The following is a 21941-nucleotide window of genomic DNA, read 5'->3' as shown; positions in this document are numbered from 1 at the left end:
TATTAAACACCTGCTGTGTGTTAGATGAGGTATTGGGTACCATTCTGGGTGTCGTGGAGAATTAAAAGAACAGGATAAACACAAGTGTGGAGAGGCACACAGTTTAAGCCTGTTTTTAGTTTGTAGTCTGCAACCTCTGACCTCCCAGTAGGGTTTAAGACTTGGGGGCCCCTGAACCCCACCTTCACACCAAATGCCACAGTTTTTGAGGTCTCTTAATCCATTCTCTCTTGTCAGGCCCTTATTTTGACCAGCATATCTATCCATGTATGTCAGGTGGCTGATTGAAGCCAGGTGGTACGTAAGAAAAAGGCTAAAAGTGAGGTAATTGAGTCTTGGGGGAGACCTCAACAGGTAAAAGTGTAGGATCTCATTCCTGCGCTATAGCTGGGGTTGCTGAATGGGGTTTATTCTAATCAATATGTAGTAGTCCCTGATTTTCTCAATTTGCAGGTTTCTTCTTTCTATGGAGTTGGCTTTATGGTTTTTGGAACTTACAAAACAACTATTTTGTATTGGAACTGGACTCAGCAGAAGTATCAGCTCAGTATTGTCTAGCTATCCCTGTTTTCTCTCTCTTGATTCTGGGTAGATTGACTCGCATGGTGACTTAAAATACACTTATCGCATATTTGCCTCTGCTACCATCCTCTGCCCTCTAAGAGAACAGATATGTTTTTATGATTTCCTCATTTGTTTTAGCGCTAAAGTAGCGTTTCCTTTTTCCCATAATAGCATATAGTTGGCATAACAGAGTGATGCTGCTACCTCATTCTCTCTGCCTTTCATTGAGACAAAATGCATTAACAGTTGAAAGAACGGTTGGGTAAGAAGTGCTTGCTGTAGGACTGACTGTGAAAGAAGTTTAAATTCTATTGTTTAATGTCCATTTCAGGAATTCATCTTGAATATGAACACAGTAGTATACAGGCACCCCATATTCCCATTAGGACATCCAGAAAGCTTATTTGGGGCCTAGCTAATAGTATACCAATTTTGTGCTGTCTTGTGCTATCATATGGTAGTAGTGTGTTTCCATATATACAGGTTTTACTGTTTGCTCTGTTTTAAATATTTACTGTAGTGCAAGTCATATCTTGTAAACTTGCCCAATTTGGGGGATTCCCATTTAGCTTGTAAAACATTTTCTGATTAATGCACGCAAAGATATTAACTCATAGATCCAGATGGCCACACATATATAGATAGACGCTGAAACCAGATTAGTAGAAACTCTGAGGATGAACAGGAAGATGATGAACCACAAAACTTTCTTATGAACACATTTTATGCTGTAAAGAATCAAGTGATTTCATAAATAAAAGAGGTTGACTTTGCATTCACTTGTCAGGTTATGGTAACTTTAAACTTAACAACATGAATACAAAGAGATTTCCCTGCTTTAGAATTACAATTTGACATTTCAGTTGACCCTTGAATAACACGGGTTTGAATGCGCACACCCACTTGTATGCAGATTTTTTTTTCTGATATAGTACTGTAAATGTATCTTCTCTTCCTTATGATTTTTTTAAATTACATTTTCTTTAGCTTACTTTATTTTAAAAATACAGTATGTAATACATATAACATAGAAAATATGTGTTAATCAGCTGTTTGTGTTCTCAGTGAGGCCTCCGGTGAACAGTAGACTATTGGAAGTTAAGTTTTGGGGGAATCAAAAGTTACACATGGATTTTTGACTGCAGGGAGGTCAGCACCCCTAAAAACTCTGCATTGTGCAAGGGTCCACTTTACTGTGCATGTCCCCTTTTCAGCAATAGGTGGTGGGGTTGCTTAATTGAGGGTTCCAGGAGAACATATCTCTGAGCATTGGATTCAGCCTTTAAATTAAACTTTGTGTTATTTTTAAATACTTCTCCTTGCCTCCTCATTTCCTCTTACCCCACTGAGTCCTTTCCTGTTCTAGGTTACATATTCCTATTTGCGATGAACTTATCCCTGTGTCTTCTGCCTTTCTCTGCTTTTTCTCCACAAAATGTTTCTGTAGTCAGACCAGGAGCCTCAAATGGGAATCCTGAAAGGAAGTCGCATGGTTCCTTGGGAGAGATGAACTAGTCTGTTCTGGGGCTGCCCAGTGCAGCCCAGTGGACATGCTCATGGAGGGACCATTTAAGGTAAATTTTCTCCCAGCAAGTCAGGACTGGTGCAGTCACCTAGAGGAAACTACTATTGTTTATATGCTTGACCTTAATTCATTTTGTCTAATATATAAGACATATTTGAGGTCAGATGTTGATGTTTCAGAATCATTTAACCCTTCTAAGATATGTATAAATGTCTTAAGGCTGTTTTTGTTTTCTGTTGTTGTTGTGTTTTTTTGTTCCTTTGTTTTTGCTAGTAATAAAAGCCCAACCCAATGTTACTAACATAACTAATAAATCCAAGGGTATATCAGGCACAGGTAGGGCCAGTACTTAACCAAAGTCTCTTGCCTGTCATTTCTCTGCTCTGGCTCTTTTCCCTGCTGGCTCTATCCTATGGTATGCTCACTAAAGTGGTGGCAATGACAGGCATCGGCAGCTGCGGGCTTATATGTTGCCGGTTTGGTAATCTCAGATAAAGAGAGTTCTACCCTCCCAGAAGTTACAGTTAAAGTCCTGGGACTGATTCACACGGTCCTGTCCATCCCTGAATCAATCATTATCACTCTCTTTGTCCAGGGTAGGTTTACATGCCATGCTGCACTCATCCCCCCAAAACCATATTGCCTGAGTAGGAGTGGTTCCTCAAAAAAATGAGGATATGGTTTATAGAAGAGGTAATAGGTGTTGGAAAGGCAGACATCACAGATGTCTACTGTAATAGCACGTAGAAAGAATTTGCTTTGATGTGATATATAAAGTTTCATGTTATATTTATAGAATTTATTTGGAATTAATACACAGCCATGCGTCATTATTTATGATTTTATATGTCAGTCTTCTCTCCCCTGGCTAGATAGTAAGGCTCTTACAGACAGTACCCATCTTAGATGTTTTGTAGTCTCTAAAACTTAGTACCGCACCTGCACGTGGTAGGTACTCATAAATGTTTATGGATGCTGCTGAAATGGCAAGCTCCTTCTGGAAGCATGCTGATTATTGTTGGTGGCAAATACCTCTGGAGTTACACCATTCAGTGTTGGTTTAGAACAAGTGCACACACAGTCCATATTTAATGAGCAAAAGGAGAACACCCTGGCAAGGATCCAGTAGTGTAGGGCAAGTGGGATGCGTGAACATAAATTGGGTCCATGCAAGAAGCTATAGGCACAGAGTGTGCTTCATGGACAATAGAGAAAAGGAGATAAAAAAGAATACTTCTCAATTCCAAAGACTGGCTGTAGTTCAAAAAAATTTTGTTTAGGGCCCTTAGGCAGCTGTGCCAGACATCTCTCAGCTCTTGAACTATTTGATGTCCAAACATTCAAGAGTATGAAAAAAAAAAAGTGACAGGAAAAAAAAATCCTCCTAGAACTTCCTGTGACAGGTCAAAGTTTAATCACAGCAAATAATGCAGATTTCCCTTTTATTATAACCACAACAGAAAGGCAGGGCTTGTGTTTACAAAGCATGTTGTTTGGGAGACCTTTGTAAATTGTAATCTTTGGAAATCCCAAACCTATTGGATGTAATCCCATCCATTAGATGAAGGCAACTTGCCTATGCAGTAGATCCAGAATAGCAAGTTAAATGGAAAACATGAACAGGAAGCAGTCATTAAGAATTACAATGGGTAGGATGCAGAGTTAATTCACGGAGATATTTTGTTATGAGATAATTACATCACTAGGACAGCTGGAAGGCTGAGAGCTGTGCTGGGACCGCAGTGCTTGCTCTCTGCCCTGCAGCTGAGGGGTCAGGACAATAGAGACTGGGAGAGAACTTACTTTATGGGATAGTTAGGGGCTTTGGCTGACTTAATTGTGAAATGGTAATGACCTATCTGCCTTTTTTGGATTGCCTTTTGCATAGCTAAACTGGATTCAAAAATTTGGTAAATGCCGAGAACCACTTTTCACTTCTACTTTTTGAATATTCGCTTGGATCACATTAAGCACAGCTCTAATGGATACATATTGAATGGTAGTTTTCATTTCCTCTAAAAGTCATCTGAGATATTTTGCTCATATTCAGCACAGTGTGAATATATTTCTCTTATGGAACTACAGCATGTAATAGTTGAAATGGTATTTTTGTCAGTTTACTGAATAGCAAAAAAAAAAAAAAACGTTCTAGAAAGTCTTAAGATGTTGGTCAACACAAGAAATCATACAGTTGACGTTATTTTCCAGTGTTTATGTTCAAATGTTCAGACCTGTCTGGCTCTTTTGTTTTGCAAGTGTAGGGGTTATAGGCAGCCCGGCCACATTCCTCATTGATTTATATAAATATATTACAGATTGTTAACCTCCTGCCAAATACCAGGGATTTCAGTTCTTGTTTAGCTCAGTTGCTTTATGTGAGACTTATTTGTTATATTAAAACATCTATGTTCTCTTTATTGCCCACCACAGTGACTATTATTTATTTGATTTGGGGTAATTCCAGAGGGAGTCATTGTAGACAAAAAGCATCATAAATATTATGTTCTAAAATTCCTAAGATGAATACAGGCTTTTCCTGCTATTTGGAAGTAGACTGTTCCTATGAAACCTTCTGTAGGCTGAAGTGGTGTAAAGTGAAGAAGCAATTACCATTAATTTATATGGAAAATTTTTTGAGTGTTCCCAGACCCAAAAAATAACCTCTCCTCGGCTTTTCTGATACTATGGGACACATCTTGCTCATGGGTGCACAGAATAAATCGAGAAAAAGCACAGATGCTCTCAGAAAAATTCAAAGCTATGGTGGCTTGATGCCTAGAGGCTGAGTATAGTTGTGAGGACGGAGGTTGGGGGTGCCACCTCTCACTGTTTGGGGTGCATGCTGTCTCTGTAAAGGCTCACTACAAAACAAATATTGAATGCTATTTTCACTTTTCTCCTTTTTTCCTAAAAGTGAAAATCCTCGGGGCGCCTGGTTGGCTCAGTCGGTTAAGCATCCGACTTTGGCTCAGGTCATGATCTCACGGTTTGTGAGTTCAAGCCCCACTTCAGGTGAGCTGGAGCCCCAATCCAGGCTCTGCACTCTCCCTCTCTCTCTCCCTCTCTCTCTCTCTCTCTCTCTCTCTCTCTCTCTCTGCACCTGGTGGGATTCTTTCTCTCCCACTCTCTCTCTCTCTGCCCCTTGCTCACTCATGCTCTCTCTGTCTCTCTCATAAATACATACATACATACATACATAAAATACATTTTTTTAATTTTTTTAACGTTTTTATTTATTTTTGGGACAGAGAGAGACAGAGCATGAACGGGGGAGGGGCAGAGAGAGAGGGAGACACAGAATCGGAAACAGGCTCCAGGCTCTGAGCCATCAGCCCAGAGCCTGACGCGGGGCTCGAACTCACGGACCGCGAGATCGTGACCTGGCTGAAGTCTGACGCTCAACCGACTGCACCACCCAGGCGCCCCCATAAAATACATTTTAAAAGTATTTTTAAAAAAGAAGAAATTGCTGAAAGCAGCAGGAGGATAAAAGAAAAGGGTAGCAGCACTGCCCAAACAGGAGGTTGTTCAAGAAGAGGGAGAGACAATACATGAAGACAGTGAGTGAGGTATTGAGTTGGTATCTGAGGTTTCAGAAGAGGAAATTCTTCAGGTCCAGTTCCTGACTTACCTGAAGGAATTACAGTGGCATATACAATTCCTGAAAAGTAAGGAGATTCTGTACCTGAGGTGACTGTGGGAGATTCTGGTGAAAGCTCAGAAGACCTCTTGGCCGCCAAGATGAAGAATTTGTAGATAATGGACTGACCTGTGTTTTTCCTGAGTTTAAGCCTATGCAACATTAATACATACTCTTTACAAAATTGTTATACTTTTTGAAGATACTGTGTTACTTGTTGCTTTCTCCTTTCAACTAAATCAGTAACTTTTGTCACTTTCTCCCTTCGACTAAATTAGTTACTCTCCTAAAACCCATGTTTCATTCTAGTTAAGAAAAACGTGAAAACTTAGCCACTGAAATGTTTTGGCCTCTTGGGAGGGGTGGGAAGTAAGGACCAATTTGATGCTATATTTCTTTTCTTTCCAGTAATTCTGCGTGGTCTGTTTCCTGAGGCCACGGACAGTAAGTAGTATGTGGTTCTCAAATATAGGGGAAAAGGACAGGAGGTACAACCTGTTGATTAGAGCTAGCAGGCATCTACTCATTGTATTTAGAATCATGCTCTATAAGAAAACTATCCACTACCATTGACTTGGCCAACAGTGAAAATTTATAGTACTAACCTGCAAAATAAAAATATCCTCTCAAATGTTACCTGATGAAATATAAGCTGAAATGTAGCCATTAGAAAATTTTGTAAGCCGTGTATTATATATTCAAAACAAGACAAAGGCAAATAAAAGGAAGCTTTCTTCATGGGTAAACAGATAAAGGTACTTTCCGAAGTACAAATTATTCTATTTCTGCACTGACCAAGGAAAAGAAATAATTGCATCTGTGGAAAAATGTGTCTGGAGTCACTGTACTTTATTGAAGCACAAAGAATAAATTTAGGCTAAGATCATCTAGATTATACCCATTATATGGGCTACCTTCTGAATACTGCATTTTAATTTGATTCTCTAGATAATTAGATAGTTGTATTTGGGGCATAAAAGAGACCTAAATTTCCCCAGCAATGACTGGCATATATTTATTCACTGGAAAGGTATCATTTACCCTGATCATGACCATTACATTATAAATTGATAAACTGGTTGTCTCTGAAGTTGCATACAAATAATAAAAGCTTGGAGAGCCTTGGTTACATAAATTCCCCGTGGTTTGGAAACCAATAAAAAATATGCATATGTAACCATTATCAGTAGGATGTTAATGTGCTATGCTAATCTTGTATTTTGATGATTTTTTGCTTTGAAGATACAAATGGCCGAATTGTATCTCTAGAGAAGGGGTGCCTAGGTGGCTCAGTTGGTTGAATGCTTCTGACTCTTTTCTTTTTTTATTTTAAATGTATTTATTTTGAGAGAGAGGTGCAGAGAGAGGAGAGAGAAAATCCCAAGCAGGTTCCACACTATAAGCACAGAGCCTGATCCTGTGCTCAAACTCACAGTCATGACCTGAGCCGAAGTCAAGAGTGGGATACAACAGACTGAGCCACCCGGGCACCCCTGAGTGTTCTGCTCAGGTCACAATCCCAGGGTTGTGGCATCAAGCTCCACATTGGGCTCTGTGCTGATCCTGGAGCCTACTTGGAATTCTCTCTCTCCCTCTGCCCCTCTACCTTGCCCTCTAAAGAAAGAAAGAGAGGGAGAGAGAGAGAAAAAGAAAGAAAGGAGGAAGGAAGGAAGGAAGGAAGGAAGGAAGGAAGGAAGGAAGGAAGGAAGGAAGGAAGGAAGGAAGGAAAAAGAAAAGAGAAAGAAAGAAAGAAAGAAAGAAAGAAAGAAAGAAAGAAAGAAAGAAAGAAAGAAAGAAAGAAAGAAAGAAAAAGAGAAAGAAAGAAACTCTAGGGAAGAAATGTTAGTACAAAATGAAAAATGCGATCTCCACTTATAAAATAAGGTTCTAAAAGTTGATTTCAGAAAGTGCCCCCACCCAAAAAATAATAGCACCTTAAGAAATAAAAAGAATTTATCTCCTTGAACCAGCATGAGCCTTCTTACCTAACACCATTCTTTACCTAGTCGAGAATACGTTAAGAAGATACATTAAAATTTATACAAGAATGGTAAATACTATGCAGTGTCACATGTGTCTCTTTAACATTCCACATTTTACCAATTGCCAATTAAAATTAGTGCCTTTTCTCCATGGCTTATGATTTACAGCAGTTGGCAGTGGCTTCCATGATTTCACCTTTGCCTAGCTCTCACATGTGGAGTCCCAATCACTGCAGGTGCCATCAGTGAGTCTTTATATCTTGAAGAGAGTGATACAACATTGAGGAAAATAAGTTGGGTGGGTTAGATGTTATTCTTGAATTGTGTCATACGAAGAGTGTTTGAAAACATGGTTTCAGTAAAATGAAGCAACATAACATACTGCCGCGGCTGTTAGGTAACTAACAACGGTTTGGAAGCGGGTGATCTTTGGTTCAGCAGTGTTTTATGATCGTTTTATTCTCCAGTTATGTCCCTGTCAATTACAGATTATAAGCACAGTAAGAACTGGACTTACTAAGATCAGTGTTGACCTGAGGCAGTGATAAACAATGTATTTTTTTTTTCATGAAGGAAATGCATTCATTATAGTGGAAAGCATTTTTAAAGTGATGTTTAAGGAGCACAGCTATAGTGGTGCAGTTCCCATGTTTGTGTTTGAATTTAGTACATCACTGTGGTTTTATTGTATTACAAAAATAGAAGCAGGGGTGCCTGGGTGGCTCAGTCAGTTGAGCGTCCGACTCTCGATCTTAGCTCAAGTCATGATCTACAGTTCATGAGATTGAGCCCCAAATTGGGCTCTGCACTGACAGGGCTGAGCCTGCTTGGGACTGTCTTTGCGCCACCCCCTCCCTCCCCTCCCCCTGGTCAGGAGCTCGTGTTCTCTCTCTCTCTCTCTCTCTCTCTCTCTCTCTCTCTCTCTCTCTCTCAAAATAAATAAGTAAGCATTTTTTAAAAAAGAAAAAAAATAGAAAACATATAGAAAGAAGCTTCTTTTTCTTCTTCAAAAGGAAGGAAAAAGTAAAGCTGGAAAAGTATGTGGGATTAATGGAGAGAAGATGGTTCAAAGGAACCTATGAATAAATGGTAGTTGCCTCACATTACCAAACGGAAAGGGTTGTTTTGATAAACTTCCCAGGTGTCGGATTCATTCATGATAGCAAGTATATTGGTCATAGTATGACACTCATATGATTAATGGCCTTATCTTTAATAAATTTATTAGGAGTTTTTACTTAATCGGAATAATTTTTTAGAATAAGTCGCATCAGTGACTTTAAGAAGACTAGAATTTCAAGAAAACAAAAAAAATCACGTGAAGTAGGTGACTAAAACTTAGAAATCAGAATACTTAAAAGTAGATAAATGTGAGAAGAAATTCAGTTGATCTTAACTGATTTTAGTGGAGTCATAGAACTCATCCCAAATTGCGTATAATTAAAAAGTAGTGCAGATCTGACTGTGAAGTAAGTGTGGTTGGTGATGGTTGTGTTCATCCCACCAGATTCAACTTCATTATATTGTTCTTTAGTTTATTTTAAAGTTTAGTGTAGATTCACAGAGAAGTACCAAATATTGTGAAGGACCTGTTCAGCCCAGAAATGCAGTAGGGTGGCATGCATTAAAAATTCAAGAGGTAGGATGCAAAGTAGATAATTGAGAGTCAACCCGGCGTTTTAGTAATGGGTTATATGCACATTTATAGTTAGTTTCTTTGAAGGGCGTGTTTATTCCGTCTTTAAAAGTGAGAAGACTATGTATAGCATTTTGTTAGCCTTTTCTTAGTATTTATATTACATTCTTGTCAAATTTACAGCTTGTTTACAGGTGGTTTGTTTAATTATTCAAGCATGTGGTGAGCATCTCATGTGTCGGATAGTGTGTTATGCGTGGTTGAAAGTAAAGAAAAATTTGTCCCTGGGCTTAAAAATGCTTTTGACTACCAAGGGCTTTGCTTTTAAAACTTAAATTTTAAATTAGTTGTAGAATTTTATGGAAGATACCAGATTTGCCCATCCAGACTTAATTATAATGTTTGTTCATCTGTATCATTTAATGATGATGTAGTTTACTAATGCTGTTTAAAATACCTCCTCTCTCCAAAAAAAAAACAAAAGTTAAAATTTCAGTTTTGATTAGTGTGATATTTGAAATTTTTAAACCAAGGATTTATGCCCTTTCCAGGGAAATGATTTGATTCCCCAAGATGAGAAGGCTCTCTTAGAAATAAACCATATTTCATCATCCTTATTTTCACAGGCATGATTGTAACACCTTAAATTCCAGGAAAATCTTCATCGCAGAGTGCAACATCTCCAAAGAATACTTAATCTGTCTCTTTAATAATTCTTGAACTGTGAGCTAAGAAGAACCATATTTTTCCTAGGCTGCAGTTTTTTAAACTATCTCTATTGGCAAGTACTACGTAAGGTCTTAACTAAGGAAACTCTCCAGGCAGACATTCCTATGCTCTAGTCATGTTGTTTTCTCTTTGCCGCTGTGGATTTTGTCATCACTTAATGAAGTGTTTCTCTCCTAAATTTCATATTTCAATTAAAGTATCAGATCCCATTAGGCATCCTTACATATTATTTGAAGAAATGATAAACGCTGCCCCCCGCCCCCTCCCCGCCTTTTTTTTTAAACCTGTTGTGCGATTGAGTTGCAGAATATGTTACTTCTTTGCTTATTGCTACCTACTTAATATCTTTCTTTTTTCTTTTAGGTTGTTTGATGTATGCACAGTGTCACGAACAGACAGAGAAACCAAACTAACATTAGTGTTTGAACATGTTGATCAAGACCTGACCACTTATTTGGATAAAGTCCCGGAGCCTGGAGTGCCCACTGAAACCATAAAGGTACCAAGAATCATCTGTCTGTTTGATTAAATAGTCACACTATTATAGCCTATTAAGCAGTCATATTCCTTCCATATGAAAATTGCCAGGAGGGCACCCAACTGGCTCAGTCAGTAGAGAATATGACTCTTGATCTTGGAGTAGTGAGTTCAAAGCCCACATTGAGCATTAAGCTTACTTTAAAAAAATGCCAGGGGCGCCTGGGTGGCTTGGTCGGTTAAGCGTCCGACTTCGGCTCAGGTCATGATCTCACGGTCTTTGAGTTCGAGCCCCACGTCGGGGCTCTGTGCTGACAGCTCAGAGCCTGGAGCCTGTTTCAGATTCTATCTCTCTCTGCCCCTCCCTTCTTCATGCTCTGTCTCTCTCTGTCTCAAAAATAAATAAACGTTAAAAAAAAATTGCCAGAATTAGAGCTTTTGGAACTCAATATATAGTTAAATATATCAACCAAGATGTTCATATAATGAGATATATTCTAATTCATTATTTTTAGGGTTCTGTGAAAAAACTGTTTTAGTTTTTATACATATTAAAATTATTGAAAAATATTTAAATATACATTATCTGGCCATAACCTTAGAAGGTATAGTGTTGTAAATGTAGCTCAGTCTTTTTCTGATGATTCACAGACTCTGAGGAATGTAATTTGAAACTTCACACATGAGCACATTGCATATTATAATTGTATACTGACTACAGGATGTAACTTATACTATGTAAATCTGAAATACTGGCTTTTAGGCCCTCCTTTCTCCATTTTTCTTTCTCATTTATAAAACGTTTATAGGAAGCCTAAGTGCCAAGTACTGTCCTAAACCCTTGGGATTTAGGAGTGATTTAAGACTCGTTACAGGTCAGCAGGCTACATGTGCTGTATTGACCAGACATCCTTTCTTCCTTGAAGTCTAATGGAAAACCTACTTAGAAAGTTTTGTTGGTCATACTTCTGTTCTGCCTAATGGAACTTTCCAGTAGATCTTTTAGATCTATGCACATCGTGTGCAGGTCTTCATGAAAGACCCTTCTGTTTATGTGAGTTAGGTGACTTCACTAAACAGACTCTTTACCTAATCATTCATTGTTGAGAAATGAATTCTGGAATTCAGCATTGTTTTAGATAGTAGGGAATAGCTGGAAATAGTTTCTCTTGTGTTTCAGTAATAGCCAGTTGGTGTTGTCAGATACTGACACATTTAGAACTTTGACATATTGAATGATTTATTTCTTTGGTTTTAGATTGATAAAGAGTTTATGTTCCCATCTGCCTTTCATAAAAGAATATAATGCTCAGTAGTGCTCTCATTTCTTCCTGAGCAGTTTCAAGGACTTAAAGGCCCTTTAAATGCAGGTGTCCCTACTTATCTGTTCTTGGTCCTCTTCTCCTCCATACATGCACCCCTCTTTCCTCTGGACTTCTATTCCAGTTTTGTGGCTTCAGTTCTCTCCTTTGTAAGTTTGTCTAAAACCCCATGTTTAGCATGCAGGGCGTAGCCCCTTTTCATGGACGATATGTTCTTCCAAAATAGACTCTTAGTGTGGTTCATCATTTCCTACCTGTGTGGTCCTCCTGCTCAGTGCCATTTCTTTACTCCCCATCAATAACCATGTGCTTAAGTATCTGGCTCACCCCAGATAGCGTTTGTCCAACTTTCACAGGTGGATGTAACCTTATTTGTCAAACAGCACTAGTTCTACACATCTCCTCTTCTTTGTTATATTTTCTACTTTTAATTGTATTTGTATCCATATTTTAACTATTCATTCATCTTTGTATCCTGACAGTCCCTACACAATGATTTATACACATAAGTACTCAATAAATAAGACACATTGACAACCTTTCTTTAGATGTGATTATTTCAAAATTATTTTTAAGTGACTTCCAACAGCTTAAACTTATACTGTCAAAATAACCATCAGCTTCTTCTGATGCAGTTAGTTCTAAGTTCAAAATTAGTTTGAAGGGGGAGTCAATTTTTTTAAGCAGCAAAACAAGATAACCATATATGTATATATTATATCATACATTACCACCTGCATAGGTGATTTGAGCTTCACATTAAATCCTCCTGGCATTAGAGGAGGATTTCCACTAAGTGGAACTGTTTGCTACAGTATCATGTAGTTAAAGTGGTTGATAAACCAGACTGATGCGCTAAACTATGGTTTGATCAGGTAGGAGTAGAAACAAAGTGGGTTAGGGGGAATTATTATTATTTTTTTTAATGTTTATTTATTTTTGAGAGAGAGCAGGTGGGGGAGGGGCAGAGAGAGAGGAGGACAGAGAATCTGAAGTGGGCTCTGTGCTGACAGCAGCGAGTGCTGGGGCTCGAACTCATGAACTGTGAGATCATGACCTGAGCTGCAGTCAGATGCTTAACCCACTGACCTGGAGGGCGCCCCTGAGGGAATTCTTAAGGGTGGGGTGCAGAGGCAGGTAAGGATAAGATGAGGAACAGGCAGAAAGGTGGCCACCAAAGTGAGGAGAGGAGAGGAAAGGAGTTTGGGGAGTATTTGAGCCAAGGTTGATGGGGGAAGATGGGAGGCAGGAAGGGGAGAGGGAAATAATGCTTGTTACCAGAAGGTTTTGACAAATTGAACTGTTTTGTGGTTAATGATCTATCCATGCTATCATAGTAAATTATGAAATATTTCAGTCGGTTAATGTGTATGGCAATGGTTAATTGAACATTTTTGCTAACTTAAAGGCTAGTCAAAAGACTTTTTGTCTTCATCTTTAGCTTTTGAAAATTTTCTGAACTATGCTATGCTGATCTGCTTTTCTTCCTTATCAATTATTAGAATGTTTTTTTTTTAATAATTTGAGTGTGAGTGATCTTTTAAGGCCATTATTTAAAACACAAGTAATCACTTAGAAGCATTATAAAACTATCAATTGTATAATTTTAGGCCAGATATACAAATGATATAAAATTATTTTTAGTAAAGATGTGTACTTTTGTTTTTGTGATTGACTTCTTTTTAAGAGTTGGTGTGCAGGGTAAACATCTGCTGAGTAAGAGGTTCTGAGTTGGGGTTCTGGTTAAATGAATTTTGGAAAGGCACAGCCAGAGAATAGAAATATTTCATTACTGTCTAGGCTTATTTATAGGAAGTCTCAATAACTAGATAACTAGATCAAGAGAATATTATTGTTCTGAAAAATCTATTGGGAACACAGTTGGATTCTTATGTGGAATGTTTGTTGTAATAAGAGTTTTTCCAGGGGCGCCTGGGTGGCGCAGTCGGTTAAGCGTCCGACTTCAGCCAGGTCACGATCTCGCGGTCCGTGAGTTCGAGCCCCGCGTCAGGCTCTGGGCTGATGGCTCAGAGCCTGGAGCCTGTTTCCGATTCTGTGTCTCCCTCTCTCTCTGCTCCTCCCCCGTTCGTGCTCTGTCTCTCTCTGTCCCAAAAATAAATAAACGTTGAAAAAAAATTTAAAAAAAAAAAAATAAGAGTTTTTCTGAATATGCTGCTACAAATATTTATTGAATATTTATGGACAGTTTTGTGCTAGCATTTGGGGAACACAAAAGTGAATTAGTCATGAAGCTACTCTCAAGGACCTTATACTATAAGAGAAGAGATAAAGTGCACCCAGAAGCATGTGATACCCATTTTCTGTGGTTATTTCAATAGTTTAGGGAATGTTTTCAAGTAAACACACACACACACACACACACACACACACACTTGTGAATGAACACAGTATATAGCTGATTCTGTGTATTATGAAACCAAAATATTTTCTAGAATCTTCTTCAATAATCATAGATACCAGTATTGACATTGGCTTGCAAGTGTCAGAACATGCCAGATTGTAAACTATAAATATGCATAAAATCTTAACATGAAATAGATATAAAACAGAAAATCAAGAAAAGACCTCACATAAGATCGTTTAGGCTAAGGGAACTTTCCTCAACTACCCCACTCTGTTTTCTGTGGCACTGTTTACCTGTTATTCACAAGTTCAGGATATTCTAGTGCCTGCTAAGGACATAAATTGCAGTAGGTAAACAGTACTTGGTTAAAACTGGAATGCTCCATGGTCTTTGACTAGATATTATAGAGGTAAAATCTTTTTGTTCAGTGCTATTTTTATCAACATGTTTGTTAGAAAAGAACCCATGATGGGCTTATTTGACCTGCTTTAATTAGATCACCTAATTTTTCTTTTTTATGTTTTATTATTTATTTCGAGAGAGAGAGAGCCCACAAGGTGGGGGAGGAGCAGAGAAGAGAGAAGGAGACAGAATCCCAAGCAGGCTCTGTGTGCTGTCAGCACAGAGCCCAACATGGGGTTCAAACTCACAAACTGTGAGATCATGACCTGAGCCGAAATCAGGAGTCAGATGCTTAACCGATGGAGCCACCCAGGCATCCCGATAATTTTTCAAGTGCATTTAAATACCATTTGTTATTAAAAAATATAAAAGCCAGAAAAGCATCCCTGAAGTCCTAAGTATTTGTGAAGGTTGGTGGTTGGGTGAACTCACTGGGATAAGCCTGCAATTATTGTGTGGTGGTCATGTGAGACTTTGGCAAAGTAGGTGAAGGGTACAGGCCTGAACTGAAAGTTGCCATTGAGAGGCTCATGAGAACAAAATAAAATCATTAGTGGTTCTTTCCAACATTTTAAAGTGTATCTTATTCTAAAAAAAATAAATAAATGCATACATACATCCTATGCATACTTCATCTTGACGTCTTTATCATCTCTTCTTGATTTTCTAAGGTACATCCATTCATGTTGATAATGACATTTGTATAGAGGAGCCTGCTGACTGCTGCGCCCAGAAATCAACAAATAATCACATTTTGCTTCATAGACTTAACCATTGCCGTATTTTGTTTTCCTATTTCTACTTGAGAATGTTACCTTTTGATTTACTTTATTATGGAGGAATTTAGTGCCATCTTTATTTTTATATGAGATTTGGTATTGTCTTCTTGGGTTTGCTGCTTAAATTTACCAGTCAATAATTGATACCTTATTGATTGTCCTTTTTTTTTTTTTAGGGTTCATGATACATTTAGAGTTTCTGTGCTTATATAGCACTTTTCATTTATGAGAGCTTTATGAGAAAAAAGGGCTTCCAGATTTTTTCCCCCTCTTTTTATGCCTTTATCTGCCACTCTGAGAGGGGATCAGAAAGAAGCTGTAAATAAAATCCCTCTCTTGTTCCAGGTAAAATCTGCTTTATGAAGCCTTTAAAATGGAATGCCCTTAGGGCGCCTGGGTGGCTCAGTAAGTTGAGTACCCAACTCTTGGTTTCAGCTCAGGTCATGATCCTAGGGTCTTGAGACTGAGCTCCACATTGGGCTCTGTGCTGAGCATGGAGCCTCCTTAAGATTCTCTTTCTCTTTCCCTTTGTCTCTCTCCCCAGCTCATGAGCACTCTCTCTCTCTCAAAAAACAAAACAAAAACCATACACACACACACACACACACACACACACACACACACACACACACACATAAAATGGAATGCCCTCTTTTACTGAACTTGGTACATAGGCTTAACTATAATAGTACAATATATTTCCTAGTGTATGACCTGGCTTCTCAACATCTTATAAACTCTTTAAGAACTTAGTATCATTGTTTGGACATTCTGTGCATGTAACATATCTGATGAAATTGGCAATATAATTTCACAAGTATAAATTCGAGGCACTGAAAGATTAGTCAGAAAAGATCAGTTGCCTCTCCAAAATAAAATGAGGTTCTTTTAGCTGAAGACCATATGGCCCCTTTGTATGACTCAATCTTGGAGTAAAAAATTACATTTTATTTATGTATTTCTATGATAAATGAATTCTATAGGGCTTGAGAAGGCCAAAAAGCTCAAGGTTTATGTGTCTGTGTGGGTCATTTTCTCTTTGAATTAGATTTCATTTTATCTTCAATTGAATGTTTCTTACAGATTTCTGTTGGTTGTAATCTTTTCACTAAGAGATAAAATATACTATTAGGTTTATTTTACAAAACCCAGACTTCAGAGACTGACACGCACTCTTAATAGCACCTGTTTTGTGCCTCTGGGAAATCTCTGTTTTCATGAATAATATCTGCTTGCAGTAAACAGTGGCTCTGGTGTCAGTACGGGATGCCCAGGGCCAATTCATCTTTCTCCATCTGACATAATGCAAAGTGACTGATGGGTCCCCCTCCAACTGCAGATGAGGAAAGTCTCCCAGACCCTTCTCTCCTCTCACCCCTAAAGGAATCAAGCCATCACCCCTCTCAGCTCCTGGTGGTCTCCACTTTGCCTGAATTATGAGCAGGTGATTTGTCTCATCTTTGCAGGACACAGAGCAAATTAACATGAAAATATCGCTTCTCAGAAAACAAGGCAGGCTTGAATGCCCTGTCGCTGCTGGTCATTAGCCATCTGCCACCGACACTCATACTCTGTTTATCACATTTGAAATTCAGAGCAGATGTTGCATAATAAGGTGATCCCAAAAACAAGGCAAGAAATTCAAAGAACACATACTCCACAATAACGATAAGGATCCTGGAAGGACATTTTTTTTTCCATCTAATATCATGGCTGGACTAATTGAATAGACCATGTTTTTTAAAACACACATGCACACACACACATCTGTCCTAGTGTTTAATGCTGCTTTTTGTACTAACATGAAATAATTTTAAAAGAAAATGCATATGTGAAAGATGCCTGAGAGGACTGTTTAATAAAATTAATTTTAATAAGCAAAGCAGAATGTCATCGTAAGACTAGTTCTTCTGCAAAGGACCTCAAAGGCCGGTCATGCTGGTGTTGATTTTTACTCTAGGATGGGCCTCAACTTACAGCAATTTAAGTTTAAATAGTTCATTCCTGTAGTACAGTTGGATTGCTCAGGGCTCATGGCTCTCCAGTGCTGTTTCTCAGACAGTTAATTTTCTTCTTAGTACTCAATATCTTATGTTCCCTATACTCTTTCCCTCTGCCCCTATCCCCCCACCACCCACTGTCCCCACCACTCCCACTGTCACCCACACCCTGACTCCCACACTTAGCTTTCCTGGGTTCTGCATAGCTCTGCCCCCACCCCCTCTTCTGTCCCTGGCTTTGGGCTCTTTCCAGTCTGAGCCCTAGGAGTCTTTCATTTTAGTTCCACTATCCTTCCACACTGATGTAGTATTTTACAGGACTGGCTATTACCATGTTTCATCTAATCAATGTAAACACATTCTAGACCCTTATGCCTTATAAAAAGTGCATCATTCATAATATATTAACCATGGTACATGGAGGCATTCTTTTCTTTTTTTTTTTTTTTTTTTAAACAACAGGCATCTGGACTTTCATCAGAAATATAACCTAGATTATAGTTTTGGGGTTTTTTTCCTGTAGAAAGTCAGCTTTGAATATAGTCTTTTGACTCAAAAGAAATGCTTTCTCCACACAAACCACACCCTTACATATGTATGTGCTCCCCCTACACACACACACACACACACACACACACACACACACACACACAGAATTTGGGATATTCTTAAGAGGAACAGCAGCACTATTGCTCTCAGAAAGAGTTAAGCAGCCAGTCCAAGTGGAGTAGCAGAGTGGCACCACAGTTGGCCATTGACTCCAGTATGAGAGATCATCAGAAGGAAGTGAGTCAACACTGAGTTTTGCCCAAATTTAGGGGGAAATGTGGAGTGTAAGAGCTGTAAGTGTGTGGTAACTTTCAATACTTCTTCAGAGAGAACATACTTAGATAATCTAGATTTTGAGGACTCTCCCAGGACCAAATGCTTAGGCAATTTCCCAAGCCCTGTAGTAGCTGAAAATATCAGAAGAAAAAGGACAGAATTATGCAAATACATGATTATCTAAAACTATGTAATAACAGACTATAACAGAATTATTTAGTGGTTTGGATTTTTTTTTTTTTTTTTTTTTTTTTTTTGCCTAACAGGAAATAGGGGTTAAAAAAAAAAAGCTAGTGTCTTTATAAAGGTACTGTAAGACTGACTCAGTAAAATAAATAATACTGACTCACTAAAGTAAGCATGTGACACTTTGATCAAACTAATAACAGGTAAGTTGGAATGTCTTTAGAAAATGCTTCTTCACCTTAGGCATTGAATCTGTTTATAGAGCCCATTAAAAAGTTGCAGGCAGTGTATACCCAGTCTGTATCACCATGGTGACACATAGCAAAGTGATGCTGTGCATAGAAGAGGGATATTCCTCATCTAAATTTAGTATGTGCCTAAGCTCCCTGGTTATAGTCTTTTTTCTGGCTCTCTTCCTCTAAATGTTGGAACATTCAAGGCTTCTCCCTCAGCCCTCTTTTCTTCACTGTCTATACTTTCTGGTTAGGTGATGTCACTCAGCCCAGACTTCAGATATCACATATCCTGTAGCCTGACCTCTCCCTCGAGCCCTAAATACATTATAGTCAGTCAGCCATTTGATATCTCATCACCAAAAGATTGCCCAAGAATTCTCTTCCCAATTGAAGCCTTCCCCATCTGCCTCATTATTTGAACCCCAAACCTAGGCATTATTCTTAACTTCTTGCTTTCCTTCACAATCTTCATTTAATCCAATCTAATCTTCATCCACGTACTTTTGGCTTTATCCCCAAAAGATGTCCCTGGTCCAACTAGTTTTCAGTATCTTTATTGCTAAAGCTCTAGTCAAACCCATCAAACCAGCTTCCTAACTCAACACGCTGTCTTCTAATCCTGCCTACTATATAGACCATCTTCTGTATAAGAACCAGAGGGACTTTACTAGCACATGAATCAAAGTGTTACTCCCCTACTGAAAACTTTTGTCCAGTGGTTTCCTATGACCTGTAGAATAAAAGTCCTACATAATCTAGGGCTCTTTCTTTCTACACCTGCCAAATTCCAATCTGCCTCCACCTACTCCTGGTTCACTGTTCTTTAGCCACACCTGCTTTCTTTCTGTTCTTCCCCCATCCTTCCAGCTCAGTGTATGTACTGACTGTTCATGCTGTTTGGAATGTTCCACGCCTCTCCCTCCCACATTGTCCTGTTTTATCTTCTTCATAACACTTAACTGAAATTATGTCATTCATTTTTTTATGGGTGTTTATCTTTCTCAACTAGAAGGTAAAAGCTTTGAAGTCAGGACTCTGGTTTATTGTACTTATCCCCAGTACCCGCCAGTACTAGTACAGTATTCTACTGTCTAGAATATAAGGGATACCCAGTAAACACAAGTTGGTAACTATACTCCGGTGTTTACCTTATCAACCCTCTAATTCTGAAATGTAGGAATCAGTATTCCTGCTGTGTAAGTGCGTAAATTGTACTTCCTCAAGGATAGATTTTATAAGTAAATATGCATACACACATGTATAGAAAAATAAGCTGATGTGATATGTCCTATCTCCACACATCCACTTTTGCTTTCACATTCAGCTATTTATGGTGGGGAGCAACATTGGGATTATCCATATTGTAACTAACGATTTGCTTTATCGGCTTGGTTTACACATAGTCTAAAGCCAATAACTGATCTCCACTAGAACTATAAAGCATTTTCTCTGTTCATATAGTACTGACTTAACAAAATTCCAGATATTATCCTCTTTCAATGTTGGATTCTGTTAAATATGTTTTATGTGAAAGCTGGGAAACGAAGTCAAATGAAGACAATGATTGATGCTATGAATCCTCAACCCTATTCTCGTCTCCCAGGGATATATATCTAAAAGATAATTCAATAGTTACGCATTTTTTTTAATTTGAAGATAAGCTTTCCATAAAGATATCCTCAGCACTGTGTGCAAAAGTTCTTCCCCATCCCCACTGGAAAAAGTAGCAACTTTGAAGAGTTACTTTTAAAAATCTAATTAAAAATACTCTCCTATTCTTATTCATTTGGATTTGTATCATTCTTATCCAGAAATCTCAGATACTCATATGCATTATGGAGTTTGGAAGTTAAGAAAGTACCATTCTTTGGGGTGCCCGGGTGACCCAGTCGGTTAAGCGTCTGACTTCAACTCAGGTCATGATCTCGCAGTTCATGAGTTTGAGCCCCATGTCATGCTCTGTGCTGATAGCTCAGAGCCTGGAGACTGCTTCAGATTCTGAGTCTCCCTGTCTCTCTTGTCTTTCCCCCGCTCGCACTGTGTATCTTTCTGTCTCTCAAAAAATGAATAAATGTTCAAAAAAATTTTTTTAATTAAAAAAAGAAAGTACCATTCTTCTAGAGCATTTGCTAACAATTTACAATTGCTTTATTTTTAAATTAGTGAAAGGCCTGTATAAAAGGAATCCATGAGTTATCTAAGGTGGTATTTTATTTCTCATTCCTAAGCGAGGTGGAAAGGACTAATCAGTCCTCTCACTGCACTTAAAGAACTCATTTTGGCTCTAGTAAATATTTGTTGAATGAATAAGTGCTTTCACAAGCACTTCTGTCATGAAAACTTGAAAGCCCCATATAGAGGGGCAGTCATAAGAATCAAATATCTCCAGTGTATGAAATATCGTTATGATTCTGTCATTCTGCTCTTTCTCTTCCTCCCCATCATTCTGAAAGAACAAAATTCTCCAAAAAGATTTACTTCAATGGAATATCAAATAAGGAGAGTTTGACCTGAATTTGGACTTACCTATCTAAATCAGGGCCTAATGCCAAGCATCTGGATCCTGTGACACTTGAAATCTTAGGAAGTGAAAGATAATTCCTTGAATATTAGAAATAATCAAGTATAAATCTACTATCTAAAAACTCTGGCTAGTACCATACAATGGTAAGCCTAATTTAGATGCCTGAAAAATACACTAAACCCAACAAATTTTGAAAAATATAAGTTCCATCTAATAAAGGGTTAATGGCATTAGGTAAGCATGATGCTCCATGTCTCCAAGTGTGGTCATGAATCACCTACAGAACCACTGTCCCAGGGTGCTCATTTAAAACAATAGTCCTGGGGCGCCTGGGTGGCTCAGTTGGTTAAGCGGCTGACTTTGGCTCAGGTCATGATCTCGTGCTCCGTGGGTTGAGCCCCGCATTGGGCTCTGTGCTGACAACTCAGAGCCTGGAGCCTGTTTCAGATTCTGTGTCTCCCTCTCTCTGACCCTCCCCTGTTCATGCTCTGTCTCTCCCTGTCTCAAAAATACATAAAACGTTAAAAATAAATAAATAAAACAATAGTCCTGCCCTAACCAATTCCCCAACCTAATCTCGGGAGAGAGTTTCTAACAAGTACCCTCTGGTGATGCTTAGGGACAACTATACAGTTTAAAAAATACACTCCTACAGTGTGACATAGGTCAGTACTGGAATGGGGAATGGAGGACATTCTGAGATGACTCAAACCTCTAGAGTATTTGCTTGATGTGCATGGGTAACCCCA

The 21941-nt window shown here is 38.5% G+C and overlaps 1 protein-coding gene across 2 annotated transcripts in view; it reads left to right on the top strand.

Moving 5' to 3' along the window:
- Positions 1-21941, top strand: part of CDK6 (cyclin dependent kinase 6) — a 258001-nt gene that overhangs the window by 59592 nt on the left and 176468 nt on the right. For both annotated transcript variants that reach the window (XM_045052382.1, XM_003982756.5), the window contains exon 3: positions 10440-10575. In XM_045052382.1, coding sequence (XP_044908317.1) covers positions 10440-10575 — 136 coding nt within the window. The remainder of the gene's footprint in view (positions 1-10439; positions 10576-21941) is intronic.

Source organism: Felis catus, chromosome A2 (assembly GCF_018350175.1).
Source record: "Felis catus isolate Fca126 chromosome A2, F.catus_Fca126_mat1.0, whole genome shotgun sequence".
Classification (NCBI taxonomy): Eukaryota; Metazoa; Chordata; class Mammalia; order Carnivora; family Felidae; genus Felis; species Felis catus.
This window is presented reverse-complemented; position numbering and strand designations above follow the sequence as displayed.